This window comes from Dendrobates tinctorius, unplaced genomic scaffold (assembly GCF_039654945.1).
Source record: "Dendrobates tinctorius isolate UK_male_01 unplaced genomic scaffold, ASM3965494v1 ptg000175l, whole genome shotgun sequence".
Lineage (NCBI taxonomy): Eukaryota > Metazoa > Chordata > Amphibia > Anura > Dendrobatidae > Dendrobates > Dendrobates tinctorius.
In genome coordinates, this window is record NW_027361842.1 from 2,050,783 (window position 1) to 2,062,872 (window position 12,090).

General features: G+C 47.9%; 1 protein-coding gene across 2 annotated transcripts in view; it reads left to right on the forward strand.

Annotated features, from left to right (window-relative positions):
- ANO8 (anoctamin 8) overlaps window positions 1-12,090 on the forward strand; it is a 191,471-nt gene that overhangs the window by 109,298 nt on the left and 70,083 nt on the right. For both annotated transcript variants that reach the window (XM_073551333.1, XM_073551334.1), the window contains exons 7-9: window positions 10,101-10,228; window positions 10,774-10,935; window positions 11,104-11,256. In XM_073551333.1, the coding sequence (XP_073407434.1) occupies window positions 10,101-10,228; window positions 10,774-10,935; window positions 11,104-11,256 (443 nt within the window). The remainder of the gene's footprint in view (window positions 1-10,100; window positions 10,229-10,773; window positions 10,936-11,103; window positions 11,257-12,090) is intronic.

The window sequence follows — 12,090 nt, forward strand, 5'->3', positions numbered from 1 at the left end:
TATTGGACTGCAATGGTCCATATATTTTTCTTGCACAGAGACCCTATTCTGTCAGTGTCCACTGCTCTGTCTTTTACTGTACTTTACTGGTTGCTGCAGTTTTGCGAAAATCACTGTTTAGTCTGCTGCAGATCTAGCAGTTCTCTGAATGCTGAGCACTGTATAACACACCTCTGATTGGCAGCTTTCTGAGTACACAGCGCATAGGCAGGAAGCTGCCAATCAGTGGTGAGGATGTGGTTGGAATACATGGCAGCAGGTTTTTTTTGTTCTCTAGTGATAATCTCCTTCTGAGAAGAGTTTTTTTTTAAATAAAACTACAGCAAGCAGCCCAGTAAGTGACACATCACTGGAATCGGGGTATCTTTCTCTGTATCATGCAGCTCTCAGATTAGGTGACAGATTCCCAATAAAAATGTTTAGTGTTTTTGTTTTTTATTTAACTATTCTTTTATAAAAGTCTACATGCTAGCCACTGGAGCACATAGTAGGCTGGCGCTCTGCTGTGTAGTTAGAGACAGGGACAGCTATGGACAGGCAATTTAGTGACCGTCACTTTTGTAGTATCTGAGGCCTAGATTAGACATGATGCCCCTTCTCTGCCTATACAGATAAGGCTGTCTATATATTTCCACTGTCTCTTGAAGGGCAATGCACCATGCAATAGGGTATGACCTTTCTCTGGCCATTAATATCGTTTCATTGCAGCTGCCATAAAGTGCTGCTAGACTGTCTGAACAGAACTGTGTCTGCAATATGGTCACTCCAAGGAGGATTTTATAAAAATAAAAATATACACAACATAAAAATAAATTAATTTAAAAATGATTCCAATTGTTATTGCCTAGCCAAACAATAGGTGACAACTTGTGAATTGGTGGGGGTTCACCACTCTATTCTGATGGGCCACTACAGTGCCCATTGTTTGAATATGTGCTGGTCCTAGTGGTTCAATCCCCCCAATCCAGAATTTTTAACACAACCCTACAAACAAATGGGCTTTAAGGCACAAAATATAAATCTTTATTGAATGGCATACAAGTTAAAAATGGATCACACAATATTAAAGGCAACATTGCAATCATGAGGAGTCTCATGGATATCATGGCTATTACACAATCCTATCTTTACACCAAGAATGAGAATTCCAAAGGGTATGATAATTAGTTGTTTTAGTTAATAATTCACCCAAATTAATAACAGGCTGGGTGCACACAATCCGGAACTACAGGTGCGTCTCACTAAATTAGAATATCATCAAAAAGTTAATTTATTTCAGTTCTTCAATACAAAAAGTGAAACTCATATATTATATATTACAACCATATTGGTCTATTTCAAGTGTTTATTTCTGTTAATGTTGATAATTAAGGCTTACGGCCATTGAAAACCCAAAAGTCAATATGTCAGTAAATTAGAATACTTTATAACGCCAGCTTGAAAAATTATGTTAAAATCCGAAATGTTGCTCTACTGAAATGTATGTTCAGTAAATGCACTCAATACTTGGTTGGGACTCCTTTTGCATCAATTACTGCAACAATGCGGTGTGGCATGGAGGGGGATCAGCCTGTGGCACTGCTGAGGTGTTATGGAAGCCCAGGTTGCTTTGATAGCAGACTTCAGCTCATCTGCATTGTTGTGTCTCTCATCTTCCTCTTGACAATACCCCATAGATTCTCTATGGGATTAAGGCAGGCGAGTTTGCAGGCCAATCAAGCACAATGATACTGTTGTTTTTAAACCAGGTATTAGTATTTCTGGCAGTGTGGACAGGTGCCAAGTCCTGCTGGAGAATGAAATTTCCATCTCCTAAAAGCTTATCGGCAGAGGGAAGCATGAAGGGCTCTAAGATTTTGTGACATCGGCGGCCGTGCCCGCCGATGCCCCTTCAGCGGCGGTGCCCGCCGCAGCTTCCTCTCACCTGCGTCCCCCTGTCCGCGCGCTCTTCCGCGCTGCTCACCGCTCTGCTACGGGTAACCGCGCCGGCCTTAGGCCGCGCACGCGCGTTCCCCCGGCTTCTTCTGTTGGTAGGGGGCGTCGCTAGGGGAGGGTCTGTAGGGCGCACTTCCGGTCTCCGCATATATCAGGCGTCCGCTCTATTCTGAGGGCGCCTGGTGATTGTTTGTGACTTGCAGCACCCATCGGCCATACCTTTTCCAGTGTACCCTGCCTATCCTTGCCGTCCCCATTGTCTGCCCTGTTCCTGGTCCATTTCCGTCTGTCTCCTCCCCGTGGTTCCCGCTGAACCTTTCCTGTAGTCTCCTAGCCATTACCTTCCGCCTTTCCACCCCGCTATTCCTGCTCTGTCTGCCTGTCCTCCGAGTCGTCCCTGCTGGCTCCGGCTGTCGCGGTTCCGCCCCCTGCGGTCCTGCCCCTAACGATCCCTGTACAGGGGTCGGTCTTCACCAGGTGCGCTCGGCCCAGGGGCTCCGGATCCGCGATCCAGAGGGTCCACTCTTGGACGTATTAGCCAGAGGCGTCACAGTATCACCAGGCCATGGATCCCGCCGGTGCCGCAGCCGCCACACAAAAGGAATTGCTTTTTCTTCGTGAAAATCAGACCCGGATAATGTCCTTTATGAAGTCTATGGACACCCGGTTGTCCGCCCTGCAGACCTCTGACCCCGGGCACGCTCCCCTCTTAGTCAGCCTCCAGCAGGAGCTCGCGCAGCAGCGCGACGCTCAATCCCACATCTTAGGTTACATGGCATCCGTGGATGATCGATTGCTTGCTCTGCAATCCTCTGCTGCCGCTGCAACTTCCTCCCCGGACGTAGTCTCTACTCCGGCTCCCCGTCTGGGTAAACCCCCCAGGTACAGCGGAGATCCCAAGTTATGCCGGGGTTTTCTAAATCAATGCAGGCTACATTTTGAGCTTGCCCCCCTTCAGTACCCCACTGACCGCGCCAAGGTGGCGTTCGTTGTGTCCCATCTTGAGGGTGAGGCCCTGTCCTGGGTGAACCCCTTGTGGGAGAGAGATGACCCCGTAGTGTTAAGTATACAGACCTTCTTGGAAACCTTTCGCAAGGTATTCGATGAACCGGGTCGCTTAGCATCCTCCACGGAGGCCCTTTTTAACCTCCGCCAGGGTTCCCTCACAGTGGGGCAATACGCCATCCGCTTCCGGACCCTCTCTTCTGAGTTGGGGTGGAACAATGAGGCTCTTGTGAGAGCCTTTTGGAGAGGCCTCTCCAGTAAGATCAAGGATGAGCTTGCCGGGCGAGACACCCCCACCACTCTGGAGGACCTTATTTCGCTGGCCACTCGCATTGATCTACGCTTTCAGGAGCGCGCTCGAGAGGCAGTCGGAGAGAGAAGGTCCTTTAGGCTGTATCAGGCTCCTGTCCCCCGTTTCCCTGTATCTCCTGTTAGTACCGCTCCTGAGCCTATGCAGATTGATCGTGTCAGACTGTCCGAGCAACGCCGCAGGGAGAGGATGACCAAGGGTCTCTGCCTGTACTGTGGAGGTGCCAACCATTTTGTGCGTTCTTGTCCGGAGAAGCCAGAGAGGTCGGGAAATGCCTCCACCTAGGTCAGGTAAGAGAGGACCCCCTAGGTGATCAAAATTCCTCTCTTCCCCTTACCCTTTCAGCTTTGCTAATTACAGGTCGGGAGCGTGGATCTGTGGAGGCGTATGTGGACTCGGGTGCTGCCGGTAATTTCATCCGCCAGGAGGAGGTTGACAAACTCCAGATTCCGGTGTTGGTATTGAAGAACCCTCGCGCTATTTCCTCCGTTGATGGTAAACCTTTACCCGGACTCATCACCATGGTTACCGTCGAAGTAGACCTCCAAATCGGAGCTCTCCACCTCGAAAAGATAGCCTTTTATGTCCTGCCACAACTAGCCCATGCTGTTCTTCTAGGGCTACCCTGGCTCAGACGGCACGAGCCGGTGATTGACTGGCGCTCTGGGGAAGTTCTCCGTTGGGGGCACTCCTGCCAGGAGCACTGCCTACGGGCTCTCGCTCGTCCCCGTCCATGCTCGAAGCCTGCCGACCTTCCGGGCCTACCCGCACCCTATCACACGTTTGCCGATGTGTTCAGCAAAAAGGAGGCGGACTCCTTACCCCCTCATCGCTCCTATGACTGCCCTATCGACCTAGTTCCCGGAGCCACTCCTCCCAGAGGGCGAACTTATCCTTTGTCCCCAGCAGAGACCTCGGCTATGTCGGAATATATACAGGAGAATCTGGCCAAGGGGTTCATCCGGAAGTCCTCGTCCCCTGCGGGCGCAGGTTTCTTCTTCGTCCGGAAGAAAGATGGGTCCCTGCGACCCTGTATTGATTACCGGGGCCTGAACAACATCACTGTTAAAAACCGGTACCCGCTCCCGCTGATTCCTGAACTCTTCGACCGGCTGAGGGGGGCCAGAATCTTCACGAAGTTGGATCTGCGGGGAGCTTACAACTTAATCCGAATCCGAGCGGGGGACGAGTGGAAGACGGCCTTCAATACCCGGGACGGCCATTATGAATACTTGGTCATGCCGTTCGGTCTCTGCAATGCTCCAGCGGTGTTTCAGGAATTCGTAAATGAGGTGTTCCGAGACCTACTCTATTCCTGCGTGGTGGTGTATTTGGATGATATCCTCGTTTTCTCGACCGACCTCTCCTCCCATCGGAGAAGTGTACGCATGGTCCTGCAGCGCCTTCGAGAAAATCGTCTTTACGCCAAGATCGAGAAGTGCCTCTTCGAGCAAACAGCGTTACCCTTCTTGGGGTATATCATCACGGATTCCGGTCTTAAGATGGATCCGGAGAAGCTGTCCGCGGTACTCCAGTGGCCTCGTCCAGTTGGCATAAAGGCCATCCAGCGTTTCCTCGGCTTCGCTAACTATTACCGACAGTTTGTACCCCACTTCTCTACAGTCACCAAGCCCATCACGGTCCTGACCCGTAAGGGGACGAAGTCTAACGTCTGGTCTTCCGAAGCCGAGGACGCCTTTCTTGCCCTGAAACGCTCGTTTGCCTCTGCTCCGATCTTACACCGTCCAGTGGCTAGTAGGCCCTTCATCCTGGAAGTTGATGCCTCCTCCACTGGAGCTGGGGCGGTTCTCTCCCAACAGGCTCCATCTGGACGTCTAGTCCCCTGCGGGTTCTTCTCCAAATCCTTTTCTCCGGCGGAGTGCAACTACTCCATTGGGGACCGGGAATTATTGGCCATTAAGATGGCGCTGGAGGAATGGCGATATCTGCTCGAGGGGGCAGTGCATCCCTTTACTATCTTCACGGACCACAAGAACCTGGCCTACCTGCAATCTGCCCAGAGACTCAACTCCAGACAAGCCAGGTGGGCTCTGTATTTTTCCCGTTTTGAGTTTAAGCTCCACTTCTGGCCCGGCAGTAAGAACATCAAAGCTGATGCGCTTTCCAGGTCTTTGCAGCCACCGGAGAAGGAGGAGGATCCATCATATATTATCGAGCCGGCTAAAGTTATCTCCGTGGCCCCCGTGAGATTCTCTACCCTTCCGCCTGGCAAGACCTTCGTCCCTTCAAACAAACGTCTGGAAGTACTGCGCTGGGGACATTCTTCCAAGGTTGCTGGGCACGTTGGGATTAAGAAGACTCTTTTGCTTCTTTCCCGGTATTACTGGTGGCCCTCTCTCCACCAGGATGCAAAGGACTTTGTAGCCTCCTGCAGGACTTGTGCTCAGAACAAGGTTCCAAGGACTCTGCCCTCCGGTCTCCTTCATCCGTTGCCTGTGCCAGAGGCCCCTTGGCAGCAAATCGCCATGGATTTCGTGACTGATCTGCCTCGCTCTGCTGGATGTACTACCATCTTAGTCGTCGCAGACCGCTTTTCCAAGATGGCCCACTTTATTCCCTTGGTCGGACTGCCATCTGCTCCAAAGTTGGCCGAGATCTTTATCCACCACGTGTTCAGGCTACATGGTCTTCCTCTGCGAATCGTGACCGACCGAGGGGTCCAGTTTACTTCCCGATTCTGGAGGGCCCTCTGTCGGCTCCTGGGCACGTCTCTCGACTTCTCCTCAGCGTATCATCCTCAAACCAACGGCCAAGTGGAACGGATTAACCAAATTCTGACCACCTACTTACGCCACTTTTCTAACGCCCATCAGGATAATTGGGTCTCTCTTCTACCTTGGGCGGAATTCGCTCATAATAATCATTCCAGCGAATCAACGTCCAAGACACCGTTCTTTGTGGTAACTGGGCTAAATCCTGGGGTTCCATTGCCCTTTTCCGCATCGTCTGGAGTTCCTGCAGCAGACACTCTCGCCAAGGAGTTTTCGCAAATTTGGAAGGAGACCAGAGAGGCGCTCGAGCTAGCCAACATCCGAATTAAGAAACACGCGGACAAAAGACGAAGGGATCTACCCCCGTACCATCCCGGGGACAAAGTCTGGCTTTCTACCAAACATATCCGCCTGAAAGTCCCTGCTTACAAATTAAGTCCTCAGTACATCGGGCCTTTTGAAGTACTTGGGCGCATTAACAAAGTAGCCTACAAATTGAGGTTGCCGGCATCACTCCGGGTCCCTAACGCCTTCCATATCTCGCTCCTTAAACCTGTGGTCTTGAATCGGTTCCAACCAACCTCCATGTCCCCTCCCTCGCCAATTTGTTCTAACAATGTCTTTGAAGTAAAGGACATTCTGGCTATGAAAAGGGTCAAGGGTAAGACTCTTTTTCTTATCGACTGGAAGGGTTTTGGCCCAGAGGAGAGGTCCTGGGAGCCCCGAGAGAATGTCGATGCCCCCCTTATCATGAAAAGATTTCTGACCAACCTCAGAAGGAGAGGACATATGGGAGGGGGTACTGTGACATCGGCGGCCGTGCCCGCCGATGCCCCTTCAGCGGCGGTGCCCGCCGCAGCTTCCTCTCACCTGCGTCCCCCTGTCCGCGCGCTCTTCCGCGCTGCTCACCGCTCTGCTACGGGTAACCGCGCCGGCCTTAGGCCGCGCACGCGCGTTCCCCCGGCTTCTTCTGTTGGTAGGGGGCGTCGCTAGGGGAGGGTCTGTAGGGCGCACTTCCGGTCTCCGCATATATCAGGCGTCCGCTCTATTCTGAGGGCGCCTGGTGATTGTTTGTGACTTGCAGCACCCATCGGCCATACCTTTTCCAGTGTACCCTGCCTATCCTTGCCGTCCCCATTGTCTGCCCTGTTCCTGGTCCATTTCCGTCTGTCTGTCTCCTCCCCGTGGTTCCCGCTGAACCTTTCCTGTAGTCTCCTAGCCATTACCTTCCGCCTTTCCACCCCGCTATTCCTGCTCTGTCTGCCTGTCCTCCGAGTCGTCCCTGCTGGCTCCGGCTGTCGCGGTTCCGCCCCCTGCAGTCCTGCCCCTAACGATCCCTGTACAGGGGTCGGTCTTCACCAGGTGCGCTCGGCCCAGGGGCTCCGGATCCGCGATCCAGAGGGTCCACTCTTGGACGTATTAGCCAGAGGCGTCACAGATTTCCTGGTAGTCGGCTGCGCTGACTTTGGTCTTGATAACACAGAGTGGACCTACACCAGCAGATGACATGGCTCCCCAAACCATTATTGAGTGTGGATACTTCACACTAGACCTTGGAAATCAAGGTCCCACAGTCTGGAGGAAGAGTGGAGAGGCACACAATACAAGCTGCTTCAAGTCTAGTGTGAAGTTTCCACAATCAGTGATGGTTTGGGAACCATGTCATCTGCTGGTGTTGGTCCACTGTGTTTTATCAAGACCAAAGTCAGCACAGCCGTCTACCAGCGCTTTGGACGTAGCACATATTCGGTGCGTCCAAAACACTGCCATATATTTAACGCAGGTAAATCCGCATGTGGTCACTGAGCCATGTGGATTCAATGCGTCCTGTACATTCTATTGGTGAAATTTCTCTTGCGGAGACTAGGGTCTCTGCAAGTTAAATTGATTTACTGCGGTCTGGAGAGAAGCGCCGCATTTCCGTCTCCTGGGATGATCCGCTGGTGTTTGTGGACACACAGTGGACATGGAATTTCTTGAAATCACATCCACTATGCTGTAACATCTGGACACTGCAGGTTGCACGCTGTGCAAGAACGCAGCGTCCAACCCGCAGCATTTACTGATCGTCTGCACATATGCTTCATCATAACAAAAACCCATAAACTTTCATAAATTAATTAGATAAGCTGAATATATATATATATATATATATATATATAACCAAATATTAACTAACATCACCTAGATTAGGATAGGTTATAAAGACGGTATGTACTGTCTCAGCAAAAAGGTGTATCACAATGAACCCTCTTAAATATCAATAAAAACAGTAATTTTATTTCACAAATATAAAAGTAAAAGTAGTCCTATTGAAATAAGGCCAACTGGTCGACACATAAAGTGTCCAGTGCAGAGGTAAAAAGATATATAGCTACACTGGAATATAAAAAGTATAAATAAAATATCAGTATAAATATAAAAATATATTGTTGGGATGATTCCGTGCCACCAATAGCATGCAGCACAGGATAATGTAAAAGTCATGAGTTATTCCGTGTATTATAAATAATCATCCGCTTTATGAGTATGGCAGTAATTCTAAGTTCCCTTTCTCTGGTACAAAGGACACAGTCACCTCAACAGTGTAACTACACAAATTCAGCACAAGTCTAGCAACACTGTGTGAATCAAGACATCAATATATACTCATGTTAAAAGAGCTTTCTCCACCAATGACTCCATCCCCGATGTGCCTTTGGTGGAACATTTGTCTGGGGTATCATCTTTTCAACAGAGATCTCCTTTTAAATTCTCAACACCAATTGACAATCAGCATCTCACTATAAAGAGGTTATTCACCACTTGGACAACTTCTTCTTAAAGAGGTCCTGTTATGTCCCCAACAACAATTAAGTTTTCACCTTAACCAAATCCCTGTGCACCCCTGAATATGCCAATTTTTCCGTTACTCACTTTGTCTATCCATTGTGAAGAGATGTCCTTTTTTGTGCCCAGTATGCTAATTCCTGTGGTTTAGGAGAGCATGTTAGAAGAGTTTTCCCCAGGGGCGTGTAGTCCTTCCCTTCGATGTAGCTTGGCAGCATCTGAAACTGGTTGAACAGTTTAATCACTGTGGCCTACCTAAGTGCATGTAGGAAAGTCCGGAATTGGCATACTAGGCATCAAAAAGAAAAAAAATGCCATATTGGCAACAGAGGGACAAAATGGGAAACGGAAAACTGCTGCAGACTCAGGGGCGCACGGTGCTTGAGGCAGGGTAAATAACTCTTTTTTTTTTGCACGTGACATGTCCTAATTAAATGCTCAAGTCCCCAGAGTAAAATAGGAAAAGCTTATTTTCCTTTCCCAGACAAGGGCTGACTAAGCAATGTCAGTGACAGGTCTCCTGGCGCTTGTATGACATTGGCTTCAGCGTTCACATTAGTTATGAATCACAGTTCGCTGTAGCTCATTAATATTCCTTCAGATCGGATGTCTGCTCTGACGAAATAATGGCAGCAGCCAGTTAATGAATGTTGATTGGCTGCAGCATTCACGTGACATAGAAATGTCACGCGAGTGATGGAAGACTCTGCACCAAAATGAATTGCCCGCCCCTGCTATAGATAGATCACAGACCTGAGCAATTGCAATATGATAAGACTCCACACCCTCTAGAAAGCCAGTTATCATGGTAAATTTAGGCAGCATTAGCAGAATTGTGGAGGAAAATGATCATTACACACCATATATACATGGCACATAGACCAAACTGGTACACAAGAGCCTCTATGTTGCTATATACTGTAATAATAATCTTTGCTGCTTTAATATCAAGTTCAATATGCTATCACAGAGTTGTGCAATCTGTCACTCGCTCCCTGTAAATGCATGCTTGGAACCCATACCAAATGGTCTCTGGTTCACCAGGAATATTGTGGATTTGGACAGTGGATTCAGAGTGATGCTATTATGGACAGTATGTCAGAGTTCTTTGAGGACTATCCTAACATGTCTAGTTTCTGGATGGTGTAGAAGTCGTTAAAGTCACTAATGTAAGCATGTAAGTAGCTAGTCCTCCACACATACATTAATAATCTGGCAGTTGTCCTAGAATTGAAGCATACCATTACTGGCAATGTTATAGTTTCATCTTTTGTATATTTTCTTTCCAGATGAGATTTGTGAGTATTTTGGGGTGAAGATTGCCATGTATTTCTCATGGCTTGGCTTCTACACCTCATCACTGGTCTATCCTGCTGTCTTTGGCATGATGCTTTGGTTCTTCACGGAATCTGACCAGGTAAGTGGTCTCTGTGAGAAATGAAATAACATTTTGTAAAGTTGATTAATATTGATTATCTCTTTATAGTTATTTGTTGGCTGTTGGGTTGTTTGCCTTCACTCGTGAAATCTAATAAGTAGACTAGAGCTGTTGTTGATAACTACTAGACATGTAGAATTTGTTTTCTATCACAAAGAGAATTGAAGGACTGCTAGAATTTAAGTGTTACCTGAGATGACTGAAAGGTGCACAACCGTGGTGTACTGACACTGGGAGCAATGATCTTGATTCTAAATCTAGTTTAGTGTGGTGATCTGTCAAAGCATGTGGAACAAACAACTCTTAGTGTTACCGAGGTCTTCAAGGAGAAGATGCACCTAATAATTCAGTTGGTATCTTGGTGACCTATCTTTTTAAAGAGTCCTTCCCATTTCAGCCATCCATGGATCAGACGGGAATAGCTATGTGTTTGATTTTCATGATTTTCTTCTATTATTTACTTGCAGATATCACTATACCTAAAACTTTACTTCCATACTTTGACATCTGTTTGCCTTTGTTAGACCAGCCGTGATATCTGCTGTGTGGTCTTTGCGCTCTTCAATGTAGTTTGGGCTACACTGTTTCTAGAAGGTTGGAAACGGAGAGGAGCAGAGCTCGCCTACAAGTGGGGGACATTAGATACCCCTGCAGAATTCATTGAGGAGCCGCGACCACAGTTCAGGGTAAGTGCGAGGACCGTATGATGACAGCCTAGAGCATATTTCTGTGGTGTCTGGACCCTTTGCTGCGTAGTAATAGCATTAATGTGAATAATTTGTTGTAGACAATGTATACATGGTCTTTTATCTGTTTGCAATGGCAGCTCTTTCTCTATTCTGAATCTTTAATAGGGTGTCAAGAGGATCAGTCCAGTGACCAATTGTGAGGAGTTTTACTATCCCCCATGGAAGCGACTCCTTTTCCAGTCCTGTGTCAGTCTGCCTGTCTGCATGTCCTGTCTCTGCTTCGTCTTTGTCGTGATGCTTGCTTGCTTCGAGCTGCAGGTAAGTGAATCTTACACTCCATCTGTCGTTCAGCCATGCACAGGAGCTCAGTGACCTTACTACATAGGTAGTGCAAAATGGGACTAAAGTGCAGCTGCATCCCCTTCAATTTCGCAGAGAAAAAAAAATTGTCATAGTGGGATGAAATTAAAGCACTCTTTTAATTGAGAAAAATGGTAGCTAGTACCAATTGAGTCCAGATACTTGCATAATATGGTATCGAGGAGTAGACAGACGCATAAAACAGTCATAAAATCATAACCACTGTCTGTCATTTTAGAGACCCTATAATTATAAAGTCCAGCATTGAGTAGAGAGGATGGCGAGGGCTGGGTGCTGCGTGATGCCAAGCATGTGATCTGTTAGCGACAATGAGAGGAGAGTCATACTGCAAATTTAATATTAAAAAGAAAAACACTAATGGTAATAAACTAAATGGGTAGCATAAGGAAAGAAAAGGAGATGATTAATTTGACTGTGATTAACAGTCCGGAGAAAAGTATAGGAATCCATATATACTTTGTGTTCAAAGTTTATTTTGAAAACTTTACAAATGTCTTTTTATTAAAGAAGCACACCAGCGTTTTGTTTTTTTTATTAGACCGCTGGAGTGGTGCATTAAGTATTAGCCCACTGCTCCCTGTCTGAATGCCGACGCACTGATCGTTTTCCCGCATCGTGCCCGTCAGTCTCCAGCGAAAAGTAACCTGGCTGCAGCTCCAGTGTTTCATGGAGCTACGCGGAGGTCACTTTTCAATACAAGTCTATGAGAAGTTCCTTCTGGCTCATAGACTTGTATTGAGAGTGTGTGACGTAGCTCCTGACTTTCAGCCG